The sequence below is a fragment of the Pipistrellus kuhlii genome, unplaced genomic scaffold, assembly GCF_014108245.1.
Source record: "Pipistrellus kuhlii isolate mPipKuh1 unplaced genomic scaffold, mPipKuh1.p scaffold_m20_p_2, whole genome shotgun sequence".
NCBI lineage: Eukaryota > Metazoa > Chordata > Mammalia > Chiroptera > Vespertilionidae > Pipistrellus > Pipistrellus kuhlii.
Window position 1 is genome coordinate 52,422,670 of NW_023425515.1, and position 25,025 is coordinate 52,447,694.

Here is a 25,025-nt window from a genome sequence, read left to right on the forward strand (position 1 = left end):
ATGGATTGACTGAAATCAAACCAGAGACCCTTTAGTCCATAGGCTGATGCTCTATCCACTGAGCCAAACCAGCTAGGGTGATAATTTGATTTTTATGAACTATAAAAAATTATTTTCAAATCTCATGGTTTTGTTTTTTTCCTGGAATTTAAATGGTAAACTATGTTTCTAATGTTTCATGCAAAATATATTTCTTAAGTTCTTTTGAACTTGTCAAAATATGCTCATGCCTCAGCAGCTTCTCACTTTCTCAATGCTTGGATGTCATATTTCAATTGTGATTATTTTTTTTGTAACTCATATTTACTTTTTCATTTTATTAATAAAAAACAGAAAACTTTTTTTAAATTATAGGCTTTACAACCAAATGTAACTAACTTGGAATTCTCCTCAGAAAAAGGCATGTCATCGGGTTGTTGTATTATGTAAGAAAAAAAGAAACTACTAAAAAATTACTGTCTGGAAAACTGTTGGTTTAAATTGTCTTTAGGTTTCCTGGTTGCTGAATTTATTTAGGATTTAGAGTATTGATAATTCATGGTTTTTCAAGTTGCAAATCTGGTCACTACCACTTTACAATGGTTTTGTAATTAAGAAGCTGCATAATTTGAATTTGATTGTGATTTGGCCCCTATGAGCATCATCAAATATCCAATGACTACATAAAATTCAGATTATAAAACCTTACTTTCTGCTCAATATTTTTGAGAGGACATTGTTCCTTTGAGGCAGTTCTTTCGTGGAGTTCCCATGATCATCATAGTTGTTTCTGATCATAGAAAATATTTAATTTTATTACTAAGAATTATGGAAAAATTTTATAAACCCACTTTACTTCTTAGTCCTTAAGTTTTCCCCGAATTCTATGTTGGCCCCTCCATATTTTCTTATAGGCCTGATAAAATAATTTAGGTGTAGAGTAGAAAAGTAACAAAATTCTATGGAACATTTCAAAATTGTTAAAAAAAGAAAAATCCTCAGGGGTTCTGCTTTTTATCTCCTGAAGTCAGTGTTAACCATTGCTTCAGGGAAATTTGTCTTCATTCACCATGAGGGATCTGTGTTCCAGCACAACAAATGAGAATAAAGCTTTTGATGCAAATTGTGAATCTAGAAAATTGTGGTGGTATGAAAAACTTGTTTGTTTACAAGAGATTTTCACTTTCACCTGGCAAATGATGGACTTGATTCCTCTGTCTCACAGCTGGCATTTCATTCCTAAAGCCAAGTGCTGCCTCAGGAGTTCTGGTAGGAAGTCCTAAAGAAAAGGAATAAAAAACTTTTGGCATCTAATTTCTTAGTCCAACTGAACCAAGAATTTTTACTTTAGAGGCAAATTTTGCGGTAACTATTTAGAAGGGTTTCTGTTTTATGCCTTTATCTGTGTATTTTGGTACTGCTCCAACAGAAGACTGCTTAAAGGGAAAAAGATTTCTTCTTTGGAGAGTACAGTGGAGTTCTAGATGCATAGAATCACACAGAAGGAGCATTCAGAACAAGCTCTAAGAACTAGTTATAACTCATATTTGAGAATAGATTTGGTTACTTCCTTCTTAGTATTTAAGACATTCGTCCTCGATATTTTAATAAATATCTTTATTAAAGATGCCTAAATAAATATATTTTATAAAGATAAATATCACCCTAACCCTCAGCTGACTTGATAGCATAAGAAGTCTATTGTATATTGTGGATGGTGAGAATCATGAGGTTGGATGGCTGTATAGGTAGCAACAGTATTAGAATGCCAATCTAGAAAAAGATATTCATTTGAGCAAATGATTTTTAAAGACACAGCTTCAAGGAAGACAAAGTATAAAAATTCACACCTGTGAACAGACATAATCCTACAGTTGAAGGCTTCATTAACTTTCAACTCTTAGTCCAAAGGAAAAGGTACTGTTTCCTTTAGGGTAGTGGTTCTCAACCTTTCTAATGCTGCAACCCTTTAGTACAGTTCCTCATGTTGTGGTGACCCCCAACCATAAAATTATTTTTGTGGCTACTTTATAACTGTTATTTTGCTACTGTTATGAATTGTAATGTAAATATCTGTGTTTTCCGGTGGTCTTAGGTGACCCTGCTAGCAGTTCTCAACCCATAGGCTGAGAATCACTGCTGTAGAGCCTTGACTGCTGTAGAGAATTTGACAACAGATAAATGCTTTTTTTTTTAAAGGAATATTTAATGCAAAATTGCAACATTGGGTTTCACTAAAAGTTCAATGACACTAAAAGATACTGTAGTCACTAAGATTGCCTCTATGAACAAAAACACAAAGATAAGGGGGGCTTCACAAACAGGAATTTGACAACAGATAAATGCTTTCTTTTAAGAATAGTTAATGCAAATTTGCAACACACACACATATATATATATACATATTGATCTGTCATTCATAAGTTATTTAAATATTTTAATTGTTTATATTGTCATTCTTTTCTACCTCCAGAGATAAGCTTCATGAGTTTTGTAAATGACTGTTAAAAGTCTTAAATTTGCTTTTCCCCCCCATAGTTATACTTTAGTTGTATGAGAATGGGCTAAAAAGTCTGCATTTACCTCACGTTTTGCCTGATAATCTAGATTGGATGCAGCAAGTCCTTTAACAATAGCAAGAAACCGAAACCAATTTGGGTCAGTGGTAGAGCATCGGTCTGCGTACTGAAAGGTCCCAGAATCGATACCAGCCAAGGGCATGTACATTGGTTGTGGGCACATCCCCGGTAGGGGGTGTGCAAGAGGCAGCTGGCCGATGTTTGTCTCTCATCGACGTTTCTAACTCTCTCTCCCTCTCCCTTCCTCTCTAAAAAATCAATAAAATATATTTTAAAAAAAACAATAGCAAGAGATTGTAGAATGTAGTTTTATGTGTATGTGTTGTTATGGTATTCTGGAAATAGTACTGGACACATTCTCCTCTGTGGACTTAAAAAGACCCTTCATATACACTTATTTTTTTCTTTTTCATGGGAAATGAATGACATAAACAAATATTGAGTATTTTCAATATTAAATAAGATAAATTAAGCTCTGTTGGCACTTTCCCCAGAAAAATATACTTCACATATTATAACAAATATATAATGACTAAAAACCTTTAAAAGAAAAAGATCTTTTAATTCCTCAATTAAGGTTATTTATAATTTCAAGTTGCTACAAAAGAAGAGCAGAACCTAGCTAGTAAACCAGTCTCAAGCCACTGAAGTGATCAATGAATTTCATTAGTCAATTATTACTGTCCCAACTAACAGAATACTAGTATAAATGTATTCGAAATCTTTCTGCTTTGGAGCAATCTAGTTGATTGCATGCAAATTCCTCTGAGTCTGCCAAAAAATAAAAAATAAAAATGTGATGGTGGTGTTTCCAGAACTGCTCTAACATTAATAAAAGAAGAACCATCAATCCTGGCTGGGTAGATCAGTTGGTCAGAGCATTTTCTCAATACCTCAAGGCTACAGGTTCAATCTTCCATCAGGACACATACAAGAAGCAGTCAATGAATGCATCAATAAGTGGAACAACAAGTCAATGTTTCTCTCTCTCCCTCTAAAAAAATCAATAATAAAAAAAAGAATATCATAGGCAGAGAGGGCTAAAAGCAGGATGTCTAACTAGAAACCACAGCAATTACCATAATTATGCAATACTACAAGACTTATCCCTGAGATTAAAAATAAGGAAAAGGTGTTTGCTAACACCACATCTATTCAACATTGTATTGGAAGTTCTAGCGAATTTCTTCCTTTAGAAAGAAGAAATAGAACTGTCATTTTAATAGGGAGTATACTCAGATGCATAGATATAATCAGATGCAAAAGAATTTATAATTTATTGGAGTTAAATAAATTTATCAAATTTTCTAGATTCAATTTAATATATAAAAATTAAGATGGACCTGGAAAACATTGCTAAATATAATAAGCCAGTCAGAAAAGGACAAGTATCATATGATTTCATTCATATGTAGAATTTATGAACAAACTGAACTAACAAGCAAAATAGAGAAAGACTCAGAGAGAGCAGGCAGACATCTCTGGTGTGGAGAGGCTTAAGGGGTGGAGGGACTGAGCAAAAACAAAAGAGAGAAACAAATGCATTGATTATACATTATGTCATAGACTAACCTATGCATTACCTATGGGGAATGTTTCACTCATTGAAGGAACACATAGGTGAACCTAGTGTGTGGAATATTAGTAATCTTCTGTGAAATATATTAAAAAAAATACCATTAAAATGTGGAAAAAATAATTGTATTTTTATATTCTACCCAAAAACAGTAAGAAAAAGAAATTTGAAAATTTTCAATATAAAAAAATTAAATACAAAGGATTAAATCCAATGAAAGGTGTGCAAAACCTCTACAAAGAAGACTAAAAATATTTCTGAATGTAAAGAAGAGATAAATGGAGATATACCAAGTAGAAAATTCAAGATTATTAAATGCTAATTTTGCACAATTAAGTTGTAGATCCAATAAAATTGCAATCACTATCTAAACATATTTGTGTATGTGCAAACTAATTGTTTCAAAAAGTTAACACAAAAGACTGAGAAGAACTATAACACTCTTGGAAAAGAACCACAAAAAACAAAATTGAAAATCCTCTACTATCAAAGAGACAAAGGGAGAGGGAGGGAGAGATAGAAGCATCAATGAAGAGAGAGAAGCATCTATCAACTGCCTCCTGCACACTCTCTGCTGGGGATGGAGCCTGCAACCAGGGCATTTGCCCTGACCAGGAATTGAATCATGACTTAATGGTCAATGCTCAACTAGCAAGCCACACTGGACAGGTTAAAATGTCTTTAAAAGTATTGCACTAATATCTCTCATGTTAATTTTTTAAGAGACCAAAAATATTTTTACAAAAATGTAGTTCTATTTAATTTTGGAATCAAATTTGCTTATGGTTAGTTACAGAAACTGACTTACCCTTTTACTAAAATAACAAATCTTACATTATAAGAATTTAGAAAATAAAGCAGTAGATTATGGCAGCGAGTTAGCAGAGCCTGAAAATTACCACTCATGTTTACCTGAAGTGGGAGACTTGCAGCGTTCAAGATCCAGGGGAACTGGATTGTCATTCAGCTCAGTTAAACCTGAAAATAAAATGATAAAAAATAAGGTAAAATTTGCTAATACTTTGTAGATAATTCTTATTTTTATAAGTTTTAAAGTTTTCCCTGTGAAAACTACTTTTCTATGTTCATTTATGATAATTTGTGTTAATCTTTTTAAGTTAAAATATAGTTGGCATAAAATACTAGTTTCAAGTAATTGACATTTATATATCTTACAATGTGATCACCACACTAAGTCTAGTAACCATCCATCATTGTGCCAATTTATTAGACTATTATGGACTATATTTCCCCTCTGCCTTTTTCATCCATTCCTCTACTATCCTTTTTGGTAACAACCATTAATTTGTTCTTTATTTCTATTTTATTTTGTTTCTTCATTTGTTTTAATTTTTAAAAATTCAACATATACATGAAATTAGGTGCTATTTGTCTTTCTCTGACTTATTTCATGTATTATAATATCCTTTAGGTCCATCCATTTTGTTGCAAATGGCAGGATTTCTTTTTTTATTATTGAGTAATACTCCATTGTATATATGCCACATCTTCATCCATTCATTTATCACTGGACACCTAGGTTGCTTCCATATGTTATCTGGGTCCAGGTGCATGAAATTCATCACTCAGAGGGGTCCCTCAGCCTGGCCTGTGCCCTCTTGCAGACCTATGGGAGCGGGCCTAAGCCATCAGTCGGACATCCCTAGTGCAGAGGCAGCTTCTGCATTGTGTGGGATATGGTCAAAACTTGCTCTCCGATATCCCTCGAGGAGTCCCAGATTGCAAGAGGGTGCAGGCCAGGCCGAGTGACCCCACTGGTATATGATCAGGGTTGGGGAGGGACATGGTAGGGAATGCGGGAGGGCTCCAGGGTATGTCAGGCCCATCTCATTCAGTCCTGATCAGCTGGACCCAGCAGCAAACTAACCTACCAGTCAGAGCATCGGTCCCCTGGTGGTCAACACATGTCATAGTGAGCAGTTGAGCAGCCTTAGCATATTATTAGCAAAATATGCTAATGTAATTAGTATATTAAGTGGCCAGATGACTGGACACTTAGCATATTAGGCTTTTATTATATAAGATTATAAGTATGCTGCAATGAACAGAGGAATGCATATATATTTTAAAGGTATTGTTTTTATTTCCTTCAGATAAAGGTCCAGAGTGGAATTGCTGGGTTGTATAGTGGGTCTATTTTTACATTTTGAAAAGTCTCCATAATGTTTTACATAGTGGCTATATTCATTTGCAGTTCCACCAATATGTACAAGGGTTTCCCCCACACACACCCTCGTTAATACTTATTTGTTGACTTTTTTCTAAAAGCCATTCTAATAGGTTTGACGTAATCTCTCATTCTGATTTTGATTTGCATTTACTTGATGATGAATGATATTTTTTCATGTCCTTCAGCTATCTGTAGGTTTTCTTTAAAGAAAGGTCTCTTCATGTCCTCTGCCCATTTATTGATCAGATTGGTTTTGTTATTGCTATTGCTTCTGTTATTGAACCATATGAATGAGTTCCTTATACTTTTGGATTTCCATCCTTTATTGGATATATGGTTCCTTCCTTTACTAAAGCTTTTTATTTTGATGAAGTTCCATTTTGTTTTTGCTTTTGTTTCTCTTGCTCAGGAGGATATATTAAAAAAGGAATTAATAAGACAAAGTCAAGTGGTTTTCTATCTGCATTGTCCTCTAGGAATTTTATGGTTTCAAGTCTTACATTTAAGTCTTTAATCTATTTTGAGTTTATTTTTATATATAATGTAAGAGTGGTCCAGTTTCATTCTTTTGGATGTATCTTTCCACTCCCCCCCAGCACCACTTATTGAGGACACTATTTCTCCACTGTATATTTTTGTCTCTTCTGTAATAGATTCATTGGCCCTACAGGTGGAAGTTTTCTTTTGGTCTCTCTCTTCAGTTCCACTGATTTATGTGTCTATTTTTTTTCCATTACCATGCTTTTTATTATTATTATAGCTTTGTAGTATAGTTTGAAATCACAAAGTGTGATATCTCCATCTCTGTTATTGTTTCTTAACATTGCTTTGGCTATTTGTTTGTGTGTGTGATTCCATATGAAGTTTAGATTACTTCTTCCAGTTCTGAGAAGAATGCCATTGGAATTTTTATAGAGATTTTACTGAATCTGTTGGTTGCTTTTGGTATTATGGTCATTTTAACAACATTAATATTTCTAATCCATGAACCAGGTATATCATTCAATTTATTTGTGTCCTTTTCAATTTATTTTTTTGCACCAGAGTTTAGGACTTTAAATTTGTCCCATAGCTGCTGAAGCAAAATTATGATAAAACATTCTGCTTCCCTCTATACCCCAACACACACACACACACACACACACACACACACACACACACACACACACACTGTTTGTAGGAAAAAATGGTTTTGTATACGGAAAGAAACAATATAAATTCAAAACTTATAGGTAAATGTTAGCTCTATTATTTATCTCTTTAAAAAGTTTATATGAATATCCAGTCAAAACCAACAGTGTATCTCCTTTGAAATGTTATCTACATGAATTTCCAAGTAGACCACAGGACTGTATATTGTCTTGGAATGTCCTTTGAAGGCTCTGTCATTGATCAGGTAACAGAGTAAAAACACCAGAGTCCTTTCTTTTTCAAATGGAAAATGGAAAGACAGGAATAGAAGAAACTATTCAAACTTCGTCTTCTTTCCTGTGGCTTATAGTTTCCTTCTCTTCTGCCTCCTTGGATGCTTCCTTGACCTCCAAAACCTCCTCAGCCTCTGCCACCAAATCCATCTCGGCCTCTGCTACCGCCTCTGCCTCTAAAGCAACTTCTGCCTCCACCACGATCCCCGAAGCTATCTTCACCCTTAGGCTTGGCCCAATCCAAAGTAACCTTGTTTCCAGCAATTTCACCATCTTCCAGGGGCTCCTTGGTGGATTTGGCATCTTCCCCACTGTTGAAGTCTACAAAACAAATCCTTTAGATGAGCCAATCTCCCAGTCAGTGACTATCCTAGCCCTGATAGAGCATCACATGACTCCTTCAATGTCTCTTCCGTTGTCTCCTCAGACAGACCTTTGACAGAGTTTTGGACAGCTGGCTTCTTGCATTAGGCTATCCTCTGGGTCCTTGTAATTCCAGCCTGATTGCTCTGCCCTCGATTTCTCTTTTATTACAGGAATTTAGAGCTTCTTTAGCATCTTCAAATGAAGCAAGTAATATAAGTGCATATCCTTTAGATTTGCCATTTTAGTTCTAAGATACTTTAATAAAAGCTGCCTTCTCGAATACTTCCTGAAGGGTTTCTTCTGTTGCACTGTAAGAAAGGTTGCTTAAAATCAGAGTTTTTGATTCACCATTCCAAGTGCTGTTCTTTCCACCTCTATGGTCTTGATCCGGTACAGTACAGAGAAATGGATCGCCCATCTATTTATGTTCCTTGCTTTTCTTCTAAGATTTTCTCTGCATCAGCTTCTGGCTTAAATTCAATATAAGCAATCCCTTTACTTTTTACATCCTTGCTGACTAATCTGAGCTCCATAGCTTCTTCAAACACTTCTTTTAATTTGTCCTGAATAATTTTATAAGGCAGATTTTTTTTTTTTTTGCCAAGTGTTCTTCCATCTCGATCTTTTTTACTGTCTTTTCCTTTGTTTTTTCTAGTTTAATTTCATCGCCAAAGACTTTTAAACCAGTGAGTTCTAAGGCTTTTTCCACGCCCTCAGCAGATTCAAAATCCACATAGCAAAATTCCTAAACACACCAATTCTGACATTCATAACTGCAAGATCGTTTTTAGCAAAAACATCACTGATACCTGTTTTTAATTCAGGAGCAGTCTTGCTGAAGTGCAGGTTTCCAACCAAGAGACTGAAAGCCGCAGTTGGTTCTGTGGCTTCCACTTTCTGTTTCTTGGCCTCAGGAGCAGGTTTCTGTTTGGCCATTTCCTTTTTTTTCATTTTCCAGGTGCTTGACAGGCTTATTCTCCTCCTATTTATCCTTCTCTTTATTATCCTCTTCCTCATCCTCCTCCTCTTCATCATCATCCTCTTCATCTTCATCCTCAGCTGTTCTCTTATCCTTCACAGGAACAGCTTTTACAGGAGCTTTCTTGCTTTGGTGCAATCTCCATAGATTCTTCTTCAGAGTCATCTTCTTCTTCTTCACCGTCTTCCCCACTGTTGAAGTCTAACAAAACATCCTCATCCTCATCTTTGTCATCTGAGGCAGGAGCAGCAGCAGAAGCTTTCATCACTGCTGGCTCAAATTTGTTTTCCTCCTCCTTTTCCTCCTCTTCACTGTCCTCAACATCTTCCTCATCACTATCTTCCTTCTTAGCATCCTTGCCATTCTTTGATCCCTTGACTGGGGTGGCTGCTCCCTTCTTACCAAGAGCTGCTACAAATGCTTTGCCTGGTGCCTTTTTGCCAGGGGTGACAACTGCTTTCTTGCCTAGTGTGGCAACTGCAATCTTTTTTGTTTGGGAACCCACCTTCTTTCTTGGAGTTGTGGTAGCCTTCTTGCCTTTTTTTCTGAGGAATGATTACCGCTTCTTCACTTCCTCCATCTTCTTCATCTAACATTTCCTCATCTCACTATCTTCTACCTTCTTTGAAGGAGGAGCCATTTTCTTGGGGTCACCTTGATTTTTACCAGCCTTTGTGAGCTTCACCATGACCTCAGCTTATGATGGAGGAGTGTGTGGCAGGTGAGTGGTGCAGATGTGCCCAGAGGAATCAAATGGCATTGATGGCAGCTGCTGATACTAAAGGACTGGAGTGCATATATTTCACTTCAGCTAGAGCTCAAGATTCTCAATTTCTTTTTTCAATGTCTTACAGTTTTCTGAATAGAGGTCTTTTACCTCCTTTGTTAAATTTATTCCTAGATATTTTATTCTTTTTTGTGTAATTATAAAAGAGATTTTTTAATTTCCTTTAGATTATATATTAGTGTATATTCATACAATGGATTTATGAATATTAATTTCATATCCTCCTACTTGACTGAATTCCTTTACTGCATTCAATTTTTGGTGGATTCTTTAGGGTTTTCTATATATATTAGAGGCCCAGTGCATGAAATTGATGCATGGGTAGAGCTCCTAGGCCTGGCCAGTGATTAGGGATGATCCGTGGGGCAACTGGCAGGGCAGTCAGGGCCCCCACTGGCACCACCTTGGCTGGCCTGGTGCCACCCACTCACTGGCCTGCACACTCCCCCACCCCCCTCCACCACCATCACTGCTGGTCACTTCCCTTGGCTCTGCACCCCAACTGCCCCACTACTGCTGCCAGTTACCTCCCTCTTCAGGGCGACCAGTGGGGCAATTGGGGGCATCTGCTTTGGCTGGCCTAGGGCCTGTGGGCTGGGGGCTGCTCCTCCATTGAGCATCTGCCCCCTGGTGGTCATTGTGCATCATAGTGACTAGTCATTCTACTGTTCATTTAATTTGCATATTAGACTTTATTATATATGATAGTGGAATATCAGGGTTTTTATTGATAAGGACACCATAGCTCAAAACAAAAAACAAGTGACTCTTGGACAAATAGGATGTGGTCTGCATGGTTTGAAATAAACACTAAAACAATGGATATGAGTAATTGGATCATGACAATAACTATTTGAAAATTTTAAATAATTTTTATTAAAATAATCAGGCTGCACTTCCATAACAAAACAAAAATTTGCATGCATGCTGAATGTGTTTTTTAAAAAAACACATTACTGAGCACAGATGTATGAATTTAATGCAAGCATTACAACTTAAAAATGCTATTTGCCTAACTGCAATGTAACTTACTCTGATAAGAAGTACGGATCCGTTTCGTTAAATCAGGATAAAAGTTAGACAGGCCACGCATGCAAAAGTTGTCTTTGGAACATGCCAGAACACCAGCATCAGCAGCAGGCAGGGGAAAGAGAGAGAAATAGTCTAAAGTGAAAGGAAGTGATATCATACCAGAATCTATAACAGCCAAGATGAAGAAATTGCAGCAAGATTAGGTAATCAAATTAGAAAGAAGATATTAAAAAAATAAGTCAATTAGAAAGTAAAATGTGATAGATGAATGATGAGAATTCTGTAGAAATTTTATTTAATCCAATATGCCATCTATTTTTATAAGATATTTATCTTATGCTCTTTATGTAGTAAACTTATTGGTTTACAAATAATATATTACCTCATAAATATCACAATGGTTGTTTTTAATTTTCTGTATTAAAAAGGAAGCTTAGGGATTATAGTCTTTAATATTTTATTTTTATAATGAAGTACTCATTTTATACACTAAATATGAAATTTATTACTTCATTACAGTTTTTCCTAATTTTAAAGTCATCAAAATTGTAAGCTCTAATCATAAATATTAAAGCTCAACAAGATTAAATTAAGCAACAGTTGTATTATCTGTCTTCCCACTCTGTATATCTAGCAATAACTTATATGCTATCAGAGAATCCAAAGCTTTTCTGATTAAATTGGTGCTTTCCATATGCAAACAGTGCCTACTACCTTCTAACTTCTTTCTGCCTTTAAGTTCATGAACTTTCAAAAGTCAACCCTCTTTTTCCCAATCATGAGGGAATTTTATGATACATGCACACACAATTTCTCTTATTCGGTCTTCCTTTCAAAAGCCAGTAGTGGTTGAGACAGAACCTATTAAATTTGAAATTTTTAGCATTCCTAAAATATTGTTAAAAGTTGAGATTTCTAACAAAAACCAGGTTCTAAAAGAGAATTTCTGTGTTCCTGAAAAGAGTCAAACTTGCATTTTGAGAGGATTAAGGTTTACAATAAGCAGAGATTCAGTATATCAAGTACTTTTTTTATTAGTCTAAAAGGAAACTTCAGTCTTCAGTATCACATTCAGATGTTAAATTTAGAACATAATACCTACCATCATGCACTGTTTTTATTTTAAAATATTCTTGTAGGAGTATATTTAGTAAAGCCGTCCATAGTCTTCAACTGATTAAAACATTTTTAAGAGAACTATCCAAAATGTAAAGAAACTATATTTTCTGTCTACTGATATAATACTATAAACATATTTTCATCTGTGAGCCTTTTAGCCCAATTAATTTTTTAACTGAATGATGTCAGTGGACAGAAAATATACAAAAGTTTGACAATGTTTACAAAGCCAACTATTTGGACATATACTGAAATTTGGATGATTTGGCATTATATAGGAAGTATTTTGCTTAAATCCTAATTGAACATGCATAGTTTTCTTTTATACTTTTTGATCCTATTAAGAATCTCATCTTTCGTAGAATTTTAAATGTTAATAATGTTTATTTCATTTGTTAAATACCTCGTAGAAAGTCATCACCCAATAAGAAAAATAACAGCTAAAATATGGAGTTTATTTTTAAAAAGAAGTAAATAACTACTTTTAACTAATAATTATATTTTTAAAGAGGCAAGATTATTCTCTTTAACACAAAATTGAAACCAGTTTTTTCAACTAGAGAGCCTGATTTTCATAGCATTTCTGTTTTTAATAGCTTATTTTCTAGAAGACTTCAACCTAAGAAACTTGAAATGATTCCTAACTTTAAATATCTCATTTACCCTTTCAAAGATTCTATGTTTCTGTCTAATTTTACTTACATGGTATTGTAAGTTATGTTCACTTTATGTTGTCATGCATTTTAACATCATCACAAAAGAAAGATAAGAAATCTAAAGGCAAGAAAAATATATGAACTTAATCAAGTTTGTAACTATCTTGTTTTTTATCTCCTACCTGCAATGAACTGCTTGTTTTTTCGAGGAGACCGTGGTTGTCGTTGGTATAAGTCACTTGATCTATATAGGTCAATGGTCCCCATGCTTAATAGTACTGTCTTCTGTATAAAATCCACTACAGCCAACCCATTGCAGTTCCCAAATGCAACTCTGAGAGAAAAAGAAAAATGCAACTAGAATGAATCACACCAGTATTATTTTTTTTACATTTGAATTAAAAATAAGATTACTGGAAAGTAAAGCTGTCATGTTGGAGATGTTGAGCAGTCCAGAAGGATATTATGCCTTTACAAAAAATGGGTTGAACTTGTATAATTTTCCTCACAAAAATAGAGTTGATCAATATTATTATAAGTAAATTTATAAATGACCATGACAAATCATAGGAATGAACTGTACCCACATTTTGTCATGTAAATAGTAATTACCCAATTGGCTCTTTAACTACTTTATCTTACATTTTTACAGAAGAATCATGTGACATCATTTTGGTAAACAATGGGGAAATATGTCAAAAAGGGTCACACTTTCAAAAACTTAGGTTTGTAATTAGGTGCCTTTATGAAATAAAATATTAGATTCCAAATTAGTTCTCTTTTTAAACCAAGGATTTATATATATATAAATAAAGTTATTACATAGGTCCTCTGTTTTCCCATTAACTTCTTCCGGCCCTCCCCCGAGGCCCTATATCCATGGGTTATGCATACAAGTTCATTGGTTGATCTAATTTTCTCATTTCTTTTGCTCCTCATTTTGTCCCATTTATTAATAGACAAAGACCATTTGATAAATTCCTTTGAAATTAAAACTGTTCTCCTAAGCAGTCATTTTGATCACCTCAACCATTAGCATACAATAACTTTTCTTTTTCTCAATTTACAATATGCCTTCCAGCTGAACAATTATAAATATGTGTTTGTTGCTTCTTACATTAAATATACACTAGATGTATGGGTGCTATTTTGCTCATTTTATATAAGTTACATGTTGTTTTATTGCTTAGATTGAATCTGGTTAGCAGATCATCTGCTTACTCTGAATCTAGTTCTTTCTACTTCATCTCACTGTCTTCCTCACAATGAAGACTTTCAGGATACTAGATGTTTTGCTGTTTTACACAGAGTATTTTACATCTCCTAGTAAGACAGATTTTGGAAATTTTGAAAAAGTATTGTTCCAGTAGCTGGACATTTATATATATACAGATTGGAGGCCTGGTGCATGATATTCATGCACTCAGGGCAGAGTGGGGGGCGGTCTCTCAGCCAGGCCTGTGCCCTCCTGCAGTTCTGGAGCCCTTGGGGGATGTCTGACTATGGAAGTGGGCCTAAACTATCAGTCAGATATCGTTAGTGCTGCCACAGAAGTGGAAGAGGCTCCTGCCACCACTGCTGTGCTCACCAGTTGTGAGCCTGGCTTCTGGCTGAGTGGTGCTCCCACTGATTACAAGAGGGCATAAACTCAATGCAGGAGCTGCCCCTGGTGGTCAGTGTGTATCACAGCGGCTGGTCATCCCACTGTTCTGTCAATTTGCATATCAGCCTTTTATTATATAGGATTATTATTTTTCTTATACCATGTTTTATCTAATAAAAATCCAAGTAAGGGCTTTCTTTCCATATTTAGAACTTCACTTTAGTATTTTAAAGGAAATATCTAAATATATCAAACATATTAGATAAATAGTACAAATTAGAAAGAATGTTTAGCTACTCACATTCCATATGCTGAACTTACAGCAAGACTAGTAATCTGTTGAGGGGGTTCACCATCCGCCCACACCAACTGAATAACAAGTTCTGCTTGATAACCTGGTGGCATCCGCACTGGTCGTGTCTTAACACTAGAAAAAAAGAGAGAGAGAGAGAGAGAGAGAGAGAGAGAGAGAGAGAGAGAGAGAGAGAGAGAGAGAAATGTAGTTCTATCAACACAGTTTAAATAAGTATGTTCATGATTATCTTCATAATTTACATAGAATATTCCTATAGAAATATACAACACCAGACATTAAGGGTAGTATGCAGCTAGACAATGTCTTCTAGCTTTCTCAAAATATAAGCCACCTGTGAGTGCTTAGATTTTTCTTTAACATGTTAAGCGCCCAGCCTGTTTTATCTTCCACTAATGGAAAGTATAGTGTCAGTCACCAGTGACTGACTGGACACTTAATGTGTTAAGTAGCTAAGCTGTTCAGTCAAATCTGCAACTTCAACTGGTCTTTATCACTTTCTTTTTTTCTTCTGAGAATAGTATTTTAAATTATTTTATTATTTACTAGAGGCCCTGTGCATAAAATTCATGCACTCGAGCGGGGTCCCGCAGCCCAGCCTGCACCCTCTCGCAGCCAGGGAGCCCTCAGTGGATGTCTGCTGCCACAGAGATGGGCGAGGTTCCCACCACCGCTGCTGCACTTGCCGGAGCCTGGCTTCTGGCTCAGAGGCGCTCCCCCAGAGGGCTGCTCCTGCGTTGAGCGTCTATTCCCTGGTGGTCAGTGCATGACATAGTGACTGGTAGTTCCACCGTTTGGTCAATTTGCAGATTAGCCTTTTATTATATAGGATTTTTCTTATGAAATATTAGTTACACATTTTAAGTTATAAAGCATAAAAATAAAAAAGAATAACCAATAATCTACCACTGAACATAAGATTTCAGCATATCCAAAACCTAAATTCCTGCTCTTTTCTTCTAACCTGGCTCCACCTGTACTCTATTCCAGTTGAGAGCAACTCCTATCCTTGTAGTTAATCAGTTAAAGAAACAAACAAAAAAACCTTTAAAATCACTCTTGACAAATATCCTTCTCTCATACCTCAATCCCAATAATTTTTAAATGCTGATGGTGTTACTTTAAAAATGTATTTGGAATAAGATCTCCTTTTTACTTCTCTACTGCTTCTATCCTAGTTATAATTGACAAATAAAAATATTGGATAGCTATTAAAGCCTGAATTTCAAATAAACAATAAATAGGTGTTGTTTTTTTCTCTGTATGTATGTCCCATGCAGTATTTGAGATATACTGAAGCTAAAAAATGTTCATTGTTGATCTGAAATTCAGATTTAAATGGGTATTCTGTATTTTTTTTATGGCTAAATCTGTAAGCCCTCAACATTAAGTCTAGTTAGGTACAAACATCCTTCTTACTGGTCTTCTGACTTGTACTCTTTTCTTCCATCTCAAAATTGATTTTCAACACGGCCATCAAAGTGATTAATTTAAAAGTTACATCTGATCATGTCACTTCTCTCTTCAAAACCTTATGACTCCCATTTTATAGGAATAAAAGCCCATTACAGTGGCTCTCTGTTGACTATCTGACATTATCTCCTACTGCCCTCTCCACTAACATAGTTCCCCGAGTTCTAGTTACACTGGCCTTAATATGCCAGGCACTTCAAGCTGTGCCTTTTGCCTGGGACACTCTTCCATCTTGTCTTCTTCAGCCAACTCTTTCATTTACTTTTCATTCAAATCTCATCCTCTTAGTGAGAGGCCTAGGCTGGCTACTCATTTTACACATTAGGAAGCACAAAGGCAAAAAATTTTAAACATCATTAATTGCACAAATATGTGTATATTGGTAAGAATTGTAATGTTGCTAAAAATGAAGTGTTGTTTGTTGAAATGCTTATTTGTCAGCTAATGTATATGGTAATCTAATCCACCAAAGGGAAAGTGACTGAGGGATGGATGCTGACATATAATTTATCATAGACTAGAGGCCTGCTGCACTAAATTCTTGCATGGGTAGGGTTCCTAGGCCTGGCCTGTGACCAGGGCCCATAGGGCCTTCTTTCCTCTGCTGCCGGCTGCTGACTGGAGCCTTCCTTCATTACCTGCCACCCCCTGGTGGTCAGCACACATCATAGTGAATGGTCGAACTCCTGGTTGGTTGAACTCCCAAGGGGACAATGTGCTTATCAGCCTTTTATTATATAGGATTATATGCAACTAAAAAACCACATGTAATATAATGTAATTCATGGAACAGTATTCTTAGATCAGTTCTGCTGCTTGGTTTCTAGGACCTTATGTACATTATTTATTGATTTTTTCACTTTGGTTCTCTTGATTTTCCTCAAAACTGTATTACTTCAAGTCAACATTAAATCATTTTATTATGCTTAAATACTGTTAATGCTTACATCATCTCTACTACCAAATTTTTGTTTTCTTCACTGTTTTTTCTCTTATCCCTATCTTAATATAAATTTTATATAAAAATATTTAGATAATTGGAGGACCCATACTTCATGTTGGTTCTTAGTAGTTAATAAACAAATCAGTCTACATTGCTTTCTTGAGCTTTGTTGAGTTTTTTCTTCTCTTTTCGGATTTCATTTTAATAGAAAATGAAAAAAAATCAATAAAATGAACCAAAGTGCTATGAAGGGAAAACTGAATATATAATAACATTATGAATGTTTTCTATTTGCTAAAATCTTATGATGTTTCCTCTGTGTAGATTTTTCCTCCAGTAGTTCCTGTTTACATTTCCTTTTTGTGCTTCACAAGAAAAAATTTTTGTGGAAAAAACAATAATTACAAAAGACAGCAACTTCTAATTGTGTGGTAAACTGATTTTGCTTCTGAAATCTTATCTTTAAAGTTTCCATAAGTATTTTTATAATAAACTGGTGCCCCAATGCATGGGTTCATGCACATTGAAAGGTAATTAATTAGAAGGTAGCTGTGGGGCGAGATTGGGCAAGACAGGACAGACGCACCCTGAATTCAACCTCCCGCCGTCCCTCGCTGGCTGGCTGCACCTGGGGTGGCATCTGCAAAGTGAGCAGGGTCCCTCCAGTAGGTGGGGTCCCTCAGCCTGGCCTGCAGGGATTGGGCCAAAACCAGCTCTTTGACATCCCCCAAGGGGTCTCGAATTTCGAACGGATGGTTCTTGGGTGATGATCCCCAGAATGGGGCTCCCTCCTCTCTGGTTCTGGGTGTATCACCAGAGAATCGCAACTGCCAAATCACCACAACTCAGCAGCTCCTGGGTTGAGCATCTGCCCCCTCATGGTTAGTGCCTATCATAGCTACTGGTTGGAGCATCTGCCCTCTGGTGGTCATTGCGCATCGCAGCTACCAGTTGGACAGTCAGAGAGTTACTTATGTTTTATGTATATAGATGAGGAAGCTAGTTCTCTAAAGTTCCTTTAGTAGCAGATTCGGGTATCTTCATATAATGCTTAAACAAACTTTGCTTAGGCTCAATTCTCCAACTAGCTAATACAAAAAACATTTGGTTTAAGGAAGAAGCAGTGAGTAGTAATTTAAGGAAACTGCATTCTTTTATATTTGAGTTCTAAAAAGCATAAAAGCAATTAAGATAAATATTTCTATGAGCTTGATTAAGTCTTCCTTGATTATGACACTAAACTTTGTTTAGATATACTGAGAAAACATAGTTTACTACCAAATAGCATCAGTTAAAAAAGAGAAAGACATACAGTATTCTACCAATCACAAGAGGTAAAATCTTTTTTTCTTCTTCTTTTTTTAAAATATATTTTATTGATTTTGTACAGAGAGGAAGGGATACAGATAGAGAGTTAGAAACATCGATGGGAGAGAGTCATCGATCAGCTGCCTCTTGCACACTCCCTCCTGGGGATGTGCCCACAACCAAGGTACATGCCCTTGACTGGAATCGAACCCGGGACCCTTCAGTCCCCAAGCCGATGCTCTATCCATTGAGCCAAACTGGTTTCGGCTAAAATCTTTTTTTCTAACACAATATTCTTATAGTAGGTAATAAACCTGGTTTCTTTCCCTTCCTGTGACATACTTTTCAGGACCATGTTTGTGCCCTGACAAAATTTTCCTATTCTATCAAAGCCATGCTTTCTTTAGGGTCCTTCTGGGAAGGAAAAATGTGAACTAGTAAGTGAAGGATGAAAATACTATGTCCTCTTCAGGGATATTCAAAGACAAGACCAGAGTATCCTGTGGGGACTGTAGGTCACTTGACAACAACTTAATAGGAGAGAAGAATGATTTTATTTGGCACGGTTTTAAAGAATTATATGATTCATATGTAAAATTGCTTTAAAATTTGGTGGTAACTCTTACTTGAGACATGGGATACTGTCCTTTGTTACTCCTTCACTGGACACAGTGTTAGTGCTCCCGGAAGGACTCCTTGAAGAAGGAAGCTGAGATGAAAGATCTGGAAATGGAGGACTTGTTTCTGTTTCCGGGGTAATAATATCTTCAACATCATACTGAAGCCGTACCTCTAATGACTAAAAAACCAAGTTTAAATTAATTTAAGTCATGATAATAAATAATCACATTAAAACAGCTTATAATTTTTGGTAAGCATTATTTTTTTCTGTTTAATAAGTTTAATTTTAATTTATAGTAAAGCTGACATATTCCAAACTAAATTAATAGTGAATTATATGAAATAAATGGCATCCACAAAAAATTTAAAATACTTTTTAATTCTTCAGATTGTAAAAAAAAATGCATGAGTGTAGATACATTTTTATATAATAAATATTTCTTTAGATAAAGTTTAAATTACAATTCTTTATATGATCAAATAAATGTAAAAATTCATGTTTACCTCAGAGGAAAAGATTAAAATGGATGAGTGTATGTGTGTGTTTACAAATTGTTATTTGTGTAAGGTTTGTACAAGGCTTTTTTTTATTTTAAAAATCTTCCTTCAATTTTATTTTAACTCAATAAAAATTTTCCAAAATAAATTCCATTTTTCTAGTTGTTTGTATCATTAGCTTTGCTCTTCCTTATTTAATTTCATTAGCATGGTCAAGTTGCTTAATGAAAATCATGATAATTTATATTAAAATAAAAATGTGATCCAAAAACCTTATTTAAAATTAAAAATGTTTTAAAATTAAGTACTTTATTATTGCATTTAATGCTTTATTAAAATTTATTTTATAACAAACATTTTCTTTACCATGTAAAATTCAGCATTTTTGAGAATGAAAATAACTGTTTACACAAATACCATTATGACATGGTGAATATAGCAAAATGATTATCATAATTATCTTTTTTTTAAAAGTATATATATTTTATTGATTTTTTACAGAGAGGAAGAGAGAGGGATAGTTAGAAACATCGATGGGAGAGAATCATCAATCAGCTGCCTCTTGCACACCCCCCACTGGGGATGTGCCCGCAACCAAGGTACATGCCCTTGACCGGAATCGAACCTGGGACCCTTCAGTCCGCAGACGGATGCTCTATCCACTGAGCCAAACCGGTTTCGGCTATTGTAATTATCTTAAATTAATTAACTATAAAAAACCTCTAGTGATAATAACAATAGTTAAAATTATTGGGTGCTTATTACACTTAGACACTATGTTAATGACTTCATATAATTATCCTAAAAACCGTCTAAAACTGGCATTTCTATTTCTTGTTTATTGTTACCATCCATCTTATTTACACAGGAAATTATATGGGTGATGAATTTAAGTCTTACCCAGAACTATGACTGAGTCTTGTGACTTGCTCAGTCACAAAGGTTCACTGGTAAAGCCAGAATTAAAACCGAGGCTTATAAGATTCCAAACCTTGGGATTATAACTAATATATTTTAAAAGGGTAATACTTTAGTTGTTAAGGTAAAAAGAGTAGATAATTAAAGATTATCTACTATATGCCTTTAGTAGATAATCTTTAATAGGCCTTTAGTAAATCTTTATTTTCTGATAAAAGGGTAAGGGTAGTGAAGGACCATTATCCATAGGTGCCTTAATTTAGGTTTAATTTATTCCATGAAAACGCCATTATTTTAAATAATTATTTTAAAAATTAAGATTAGGCAAGTCAACCCCATAATTATTTCCGCTGTATAAAAATGCTGCTATATAGAAAATCATTATAAGTAATCTTATTGTAGTTGAGATATAATCATATATGAGACATAATCAATTAAGTAACAAAAAGGACAAGTAAACTTAAAAAAAATAAAGGTATAGAATGAATTTGACATACATAAAACCAGTAACAAATCTACATAAAACCTATAGGCATAATTCATCCTACTTAATAATACCAAGATTTTATAAAGAATTGTTTTTGTCATTTCAAGCCAAACTTTTAAAATGTACTATCCAAAAACTTTTAAAATATACTATATTAAAAATCCTATGAATTGGATTATTGGCCACATACTGCAGTCTTAGTGGCTTAAAACCATACCAATTATTAACCAAAATCTATGATAATTTCTTTTAATTAAGTGGGAAAGTTAAATTTTCAATGACTTACCACTATTTCTGTTGTAATTTCATGTCTACTGAATTTATAAATTATTACATATGCAGAGACTCCTGAGACACAGAATATTCTGCTCTCTGGACACCAGTAAATCATCTGAATGGCATATGGATCTTCCTCTACAATTTCACATGTTTGTTTTCCATCTCCTATTTTCTGTTTTTCAAACACTTTTGAAGTCTTTAGCTTGTATAGCATCTGTAGAGTCACTATAAGATATTGAAGCATAATTACCCTCTAATTTAAACTTAATTCTTAAATATTGTTGAAGTTTTTTCAATATACTTGTTAAATAACAAAAATAAAACTCAAATAGACAAAATAAATTGAGTTTTAACTAGTAAGAATTCAATGTCATGTTCTCTTATAAGTACAGTTTAGCTGAAGGGAGAGTACAGGGAAAAAGCAAGCATGTATTGAACATACAGTATATATTATACCAACGAATATGTAGTCCTTTGTATGCATTGGCTCATGTTATCCTCAGAAAAACGTCCCGTTAAGTATTTGTATCCCCATTTATTTGACAAAAATGTCAGAGTTCAGAAAATTTACAATGGAAATACCAAATCTAATTCTCCTAAGTAAGATCCCCCCTCATTTCTTTACAATTTTCCCCTTTGATGAGAGGCTGGTGCTATTTTTAGTGGTTTTATGCCTCTTAGTAACTCTTTAGATACTCCTTCAGAAGAGAAACATTATAATATACCAACCAGCAATACTGGAAATCCAATAATTTATAATATCTTAGAAAGAATCTTTTCTGAATGGCTCAGTGATAGGAAAGGGTGAGTTATAATTTTAAGAAACTTGGGGTTTGTAAATTTTTAAAAATATTTATTTTGGGAAATATTTTTTCTTTTCAGTTTTAGACCATGATAATAACTTACTCCTCAATAAGAAAGCTCTAATTCTACAAAGGTTCTCTGAGAAAGTCTCTAAAAATCTAGGAGTTCTGCCAAAGGTGTGTATAATCTGAACCTAATCAGTTGAACCCTAACTGAAGATTTTACAAAATAACTGTCCTGAACTCCTCACAAATGTCTTTTGACACAAAATAAAGACTTGGGAACCATACAAGATTCAAGAAAGCTCAAAAGGTATAACTAAATGAGGTATAACATCATTGATCCTATATTTTCATTTATTATAAAAGATATTATTGGGACAATTGGCAAAAACTAAGTAAGATCTGGAGGTTAGACAACAGTACTGTATAAATGTTAATTTCCTGATTTTAATAACCATAATTATGTAAAAGAATGACTGTAATTGTAGGAAATACACACTGAAGTACTTAAGGGCATTTAGTGTCAGAGGAGCATTTTATCTTCACCTTACTCTTAAATGGTTACAAAAAGTTATAAGTTATAAATATGTACATATTTACTAGTACATACATATGTGTGTGTAAATATAGAAAGGGGTGAGAGAGAATAAGGAGTCAGGGTCGGGGGAGAGCACAACCATGAAAACGTAGTAATCATTGACATTTTGGAATCGGGATGAAGGCTTGTACAACACTTCATACTATTTTTTCTTTTTGCAATTTTTTGGTAAGCCTGAAATTATGTAAACCTAAAATAGTTTTCAGAATAAGAAAGGCGTTAATATTAGGTGCTATATCCTTGCCTTTAGGTCAGAGGGATTATCACTCATGATTATTTTATGTAACATGGCAATAGTAAACGGATATTGCAGACATAAATAAGGCCCCTAATTAGTTAACTGACTTAATCAATAGAGATTGTCCTTGATGGGGCTGACATACTCAGGTGCGTCCTTTAAGAGAGACTCCCTGAGGTCAGAAAGATACTCCTTTGCTGGCCTTGAAGAAACAATTAATCATGAGTTGTAAAGCTGCAAGAAATAAATTCTGGCACCATCCACATGAGTTTGGAAGATCCTGAACCTCAGATGAAATTGCAACCCTAGCTAATACCTTGTTTGCAGTCTCAGGAGACCCTGAGCAAAGAACCCAGCTAAACCATACCTATATTCCTGACACACAGACTGTGAGATAACAAATAGGTAGTGTTTTCAGCTGATAAATTGTGGCAATTTTACAATTCAGCAGTTAAAAAAATAATACACACAATAACATAAACAATTATTCAAATGCAGTATAACCTGACTTCCTGTACTGGACAGTATTACACAAAATTTGCAAACTAAGTGATATTTCATCAATGACATCCATTAAATTGGAGATTTGTTTTTATAATTAAATAGAGGCCCAGGGCACAAAATTCGTTCACTCAGTGAGCCCCTCAGCCTGGCCTGTGCCCTCTTGCAGTCCAGGAGCCATACAGAACTCTCTTGTATTCCTTATTTCTAAGAGTTACTACATCTGGTTTCTCATCCTCAGACACTCCTCCTATTCCTATCAAAATCTTAACAATCTTCCAAAACTCATGTTAAAAATTACTCCATCAAAATATCTTTCCTTGATCAACCTGGTTCAAATAAATCTCCCATTTTTTATAACAAATTGAGGTTGTACTACCTTTCAGGTTCTTATGTTGTTTGCCCTGTAGCTACATATGTGCATTTATTTGTTTTAGTTATTAAATTTTCTGAAAGGTATGTATGTTATAATCAAGTCTGAAATATCCTTATATACATGCCCTTCAGTTGAGCAGAGTACATTTCTTTTAAATTTTGAAATTCTCAAATTTAAAAAAATGTTTTACATTTATCAAATAATTTATTTTGATTTTCACAGGATTTGGTAGACAAGAGATAAAGAAAAGTGAAGACTCATATGTAATACTTTCAACAATAATTAAAAAGAAAAAAGTGAATACTAATGGGATAAAAACACTTTTCCAAAACCACAGAGTTAGGAGGTGAAGGCTATTCTTTTAGTTCTTCCTGACAAAGTTTGGTACATTTTCCAATGTAGTTTGCCTCTTATAAATATAATGGTTGGTGATAATGAGTGACTTCAGTCCTGTCTGTTTATATTATGGAAGTAAAGCAAAGTAGAGATACTTTACTAGTAAAATGACCTAATAATATAGGAAATAAGTTTTTGTAACACAACTATACATGTATGGTAAAAATGTACCTAAAATATTATTCAAATAATTAATGAGTACATATTAACCAAGTGCTTCCTGCTAAGAGGGAAAAAACTTAAAACTTACTTGCAGAAGCATCCCAAAATTTTATTGATCCATCTGCATGACTAGATGAAAAACAAGTTAGCATTAATTAAAGTATATTAAATTAAAAAAGTCATTCTAAAAGTATAAAACTTGAGTTATTGTTAAAATTCAATTTAAAAATACTGTTTCAATGAAACTAGAGTATACTAAATCATTTCTAAGCTCAAGACAATGGTTTACATTTAAAACAATACATTAAAATCTAAATTTAAGAAAGAACAATCATTACTTAGATTTTACTCTGAGAAGATTTTATGTGTAATAAGAAAGCAATGAAAATGGATCTGTGGGAAAAAATATTTTTTAATATAAATTTTTTACACTCAATAAAAAAGATAGTTGGGGCAATTTTGATTATGTTAAAATAATTTTGAAATGAATAGCATACTGAAATTAAAGTTTCAAATTATAAAAATCAAATTCTTAAACCTAACTATATTTTTATCATTATATGGTAATAAATAATAAGAATTCTATAAGAACTTACCAAGAAAAGAAAATAGGATAAAATACTTCCCAACACATTTTATGAGGTCAGTTTTATCCTGATACCAAAACCAGTAAAAACATTGCAAGAAAATTACAAATTAATATTCCTCAAACATGGGCAAAAAAACTGTCAACAAAATATTGGAAAACCAAATGAAGGAATAAATAGAAAGGAGTATACATCATAACTAGGTGGGATTTAATCCCAGGAATGCAAAG

The 25,025-nt window shown here is 34.3% G+C and overlaps 1 protein-coding gene and 1 pseudogene across 9 annotated transcripts in view; both read right to left on the reverse strand.

Moving 5' to 3' along the window:
• The window catches only part of STXBP5L (syntaxin binding protein 5L), a 165,086-nt gene that overhangs the window by 45,273 nt on the left and 94,788 nt on the right, over positions 1-25,025 (reverse strand). For 2 of the 9 annotated variants that reach the window (XM_036448292.2, XM_036448293.2), the window contains exons 14-21: positions 24,297-24,337; positions 21,139-21,356; positions 18,955-19,127; positions 14,593-14,718; positions 12,871-13,022; positions 10,914-10,985; positions 5,047-5,112; positions 1,169-1,258 (exon numbers count right to left, since the gene is read on the reverse strand). In XM_036448292.2, the coding sequence (XP_036304185.1) occupies positions 1,169-1,258; positions 5,047-5,112; positions 10,914-10,985; positions 12,871-13,022; positions 14,593-14,718; positions 18,955-19,127; positions 21,139-21,356; positions 24,297-24,337 (938 nt within the window). Of the gene's footprint in view, positions 1-1,168; positions 1,259-5,046; positions 5,113-10,913; positions 10,986-11,072; positions 11,079-12,870; positions 13,023-14,592; positions 14,719-18,954; positions 19,128-21,138; positions 21,357-24,296; positions 24,338-25,025 lie in introns of all 9 variants that reach the window. The other 7 variants (XM_036448297.2, XM_036448298.2, XM_036448299.2 and 4 more) reach the window with 5 other exon arrangements.
• On the reverse strand, positions 7,367-9,910 carry LOC118724692 (annotated as a pseudogene).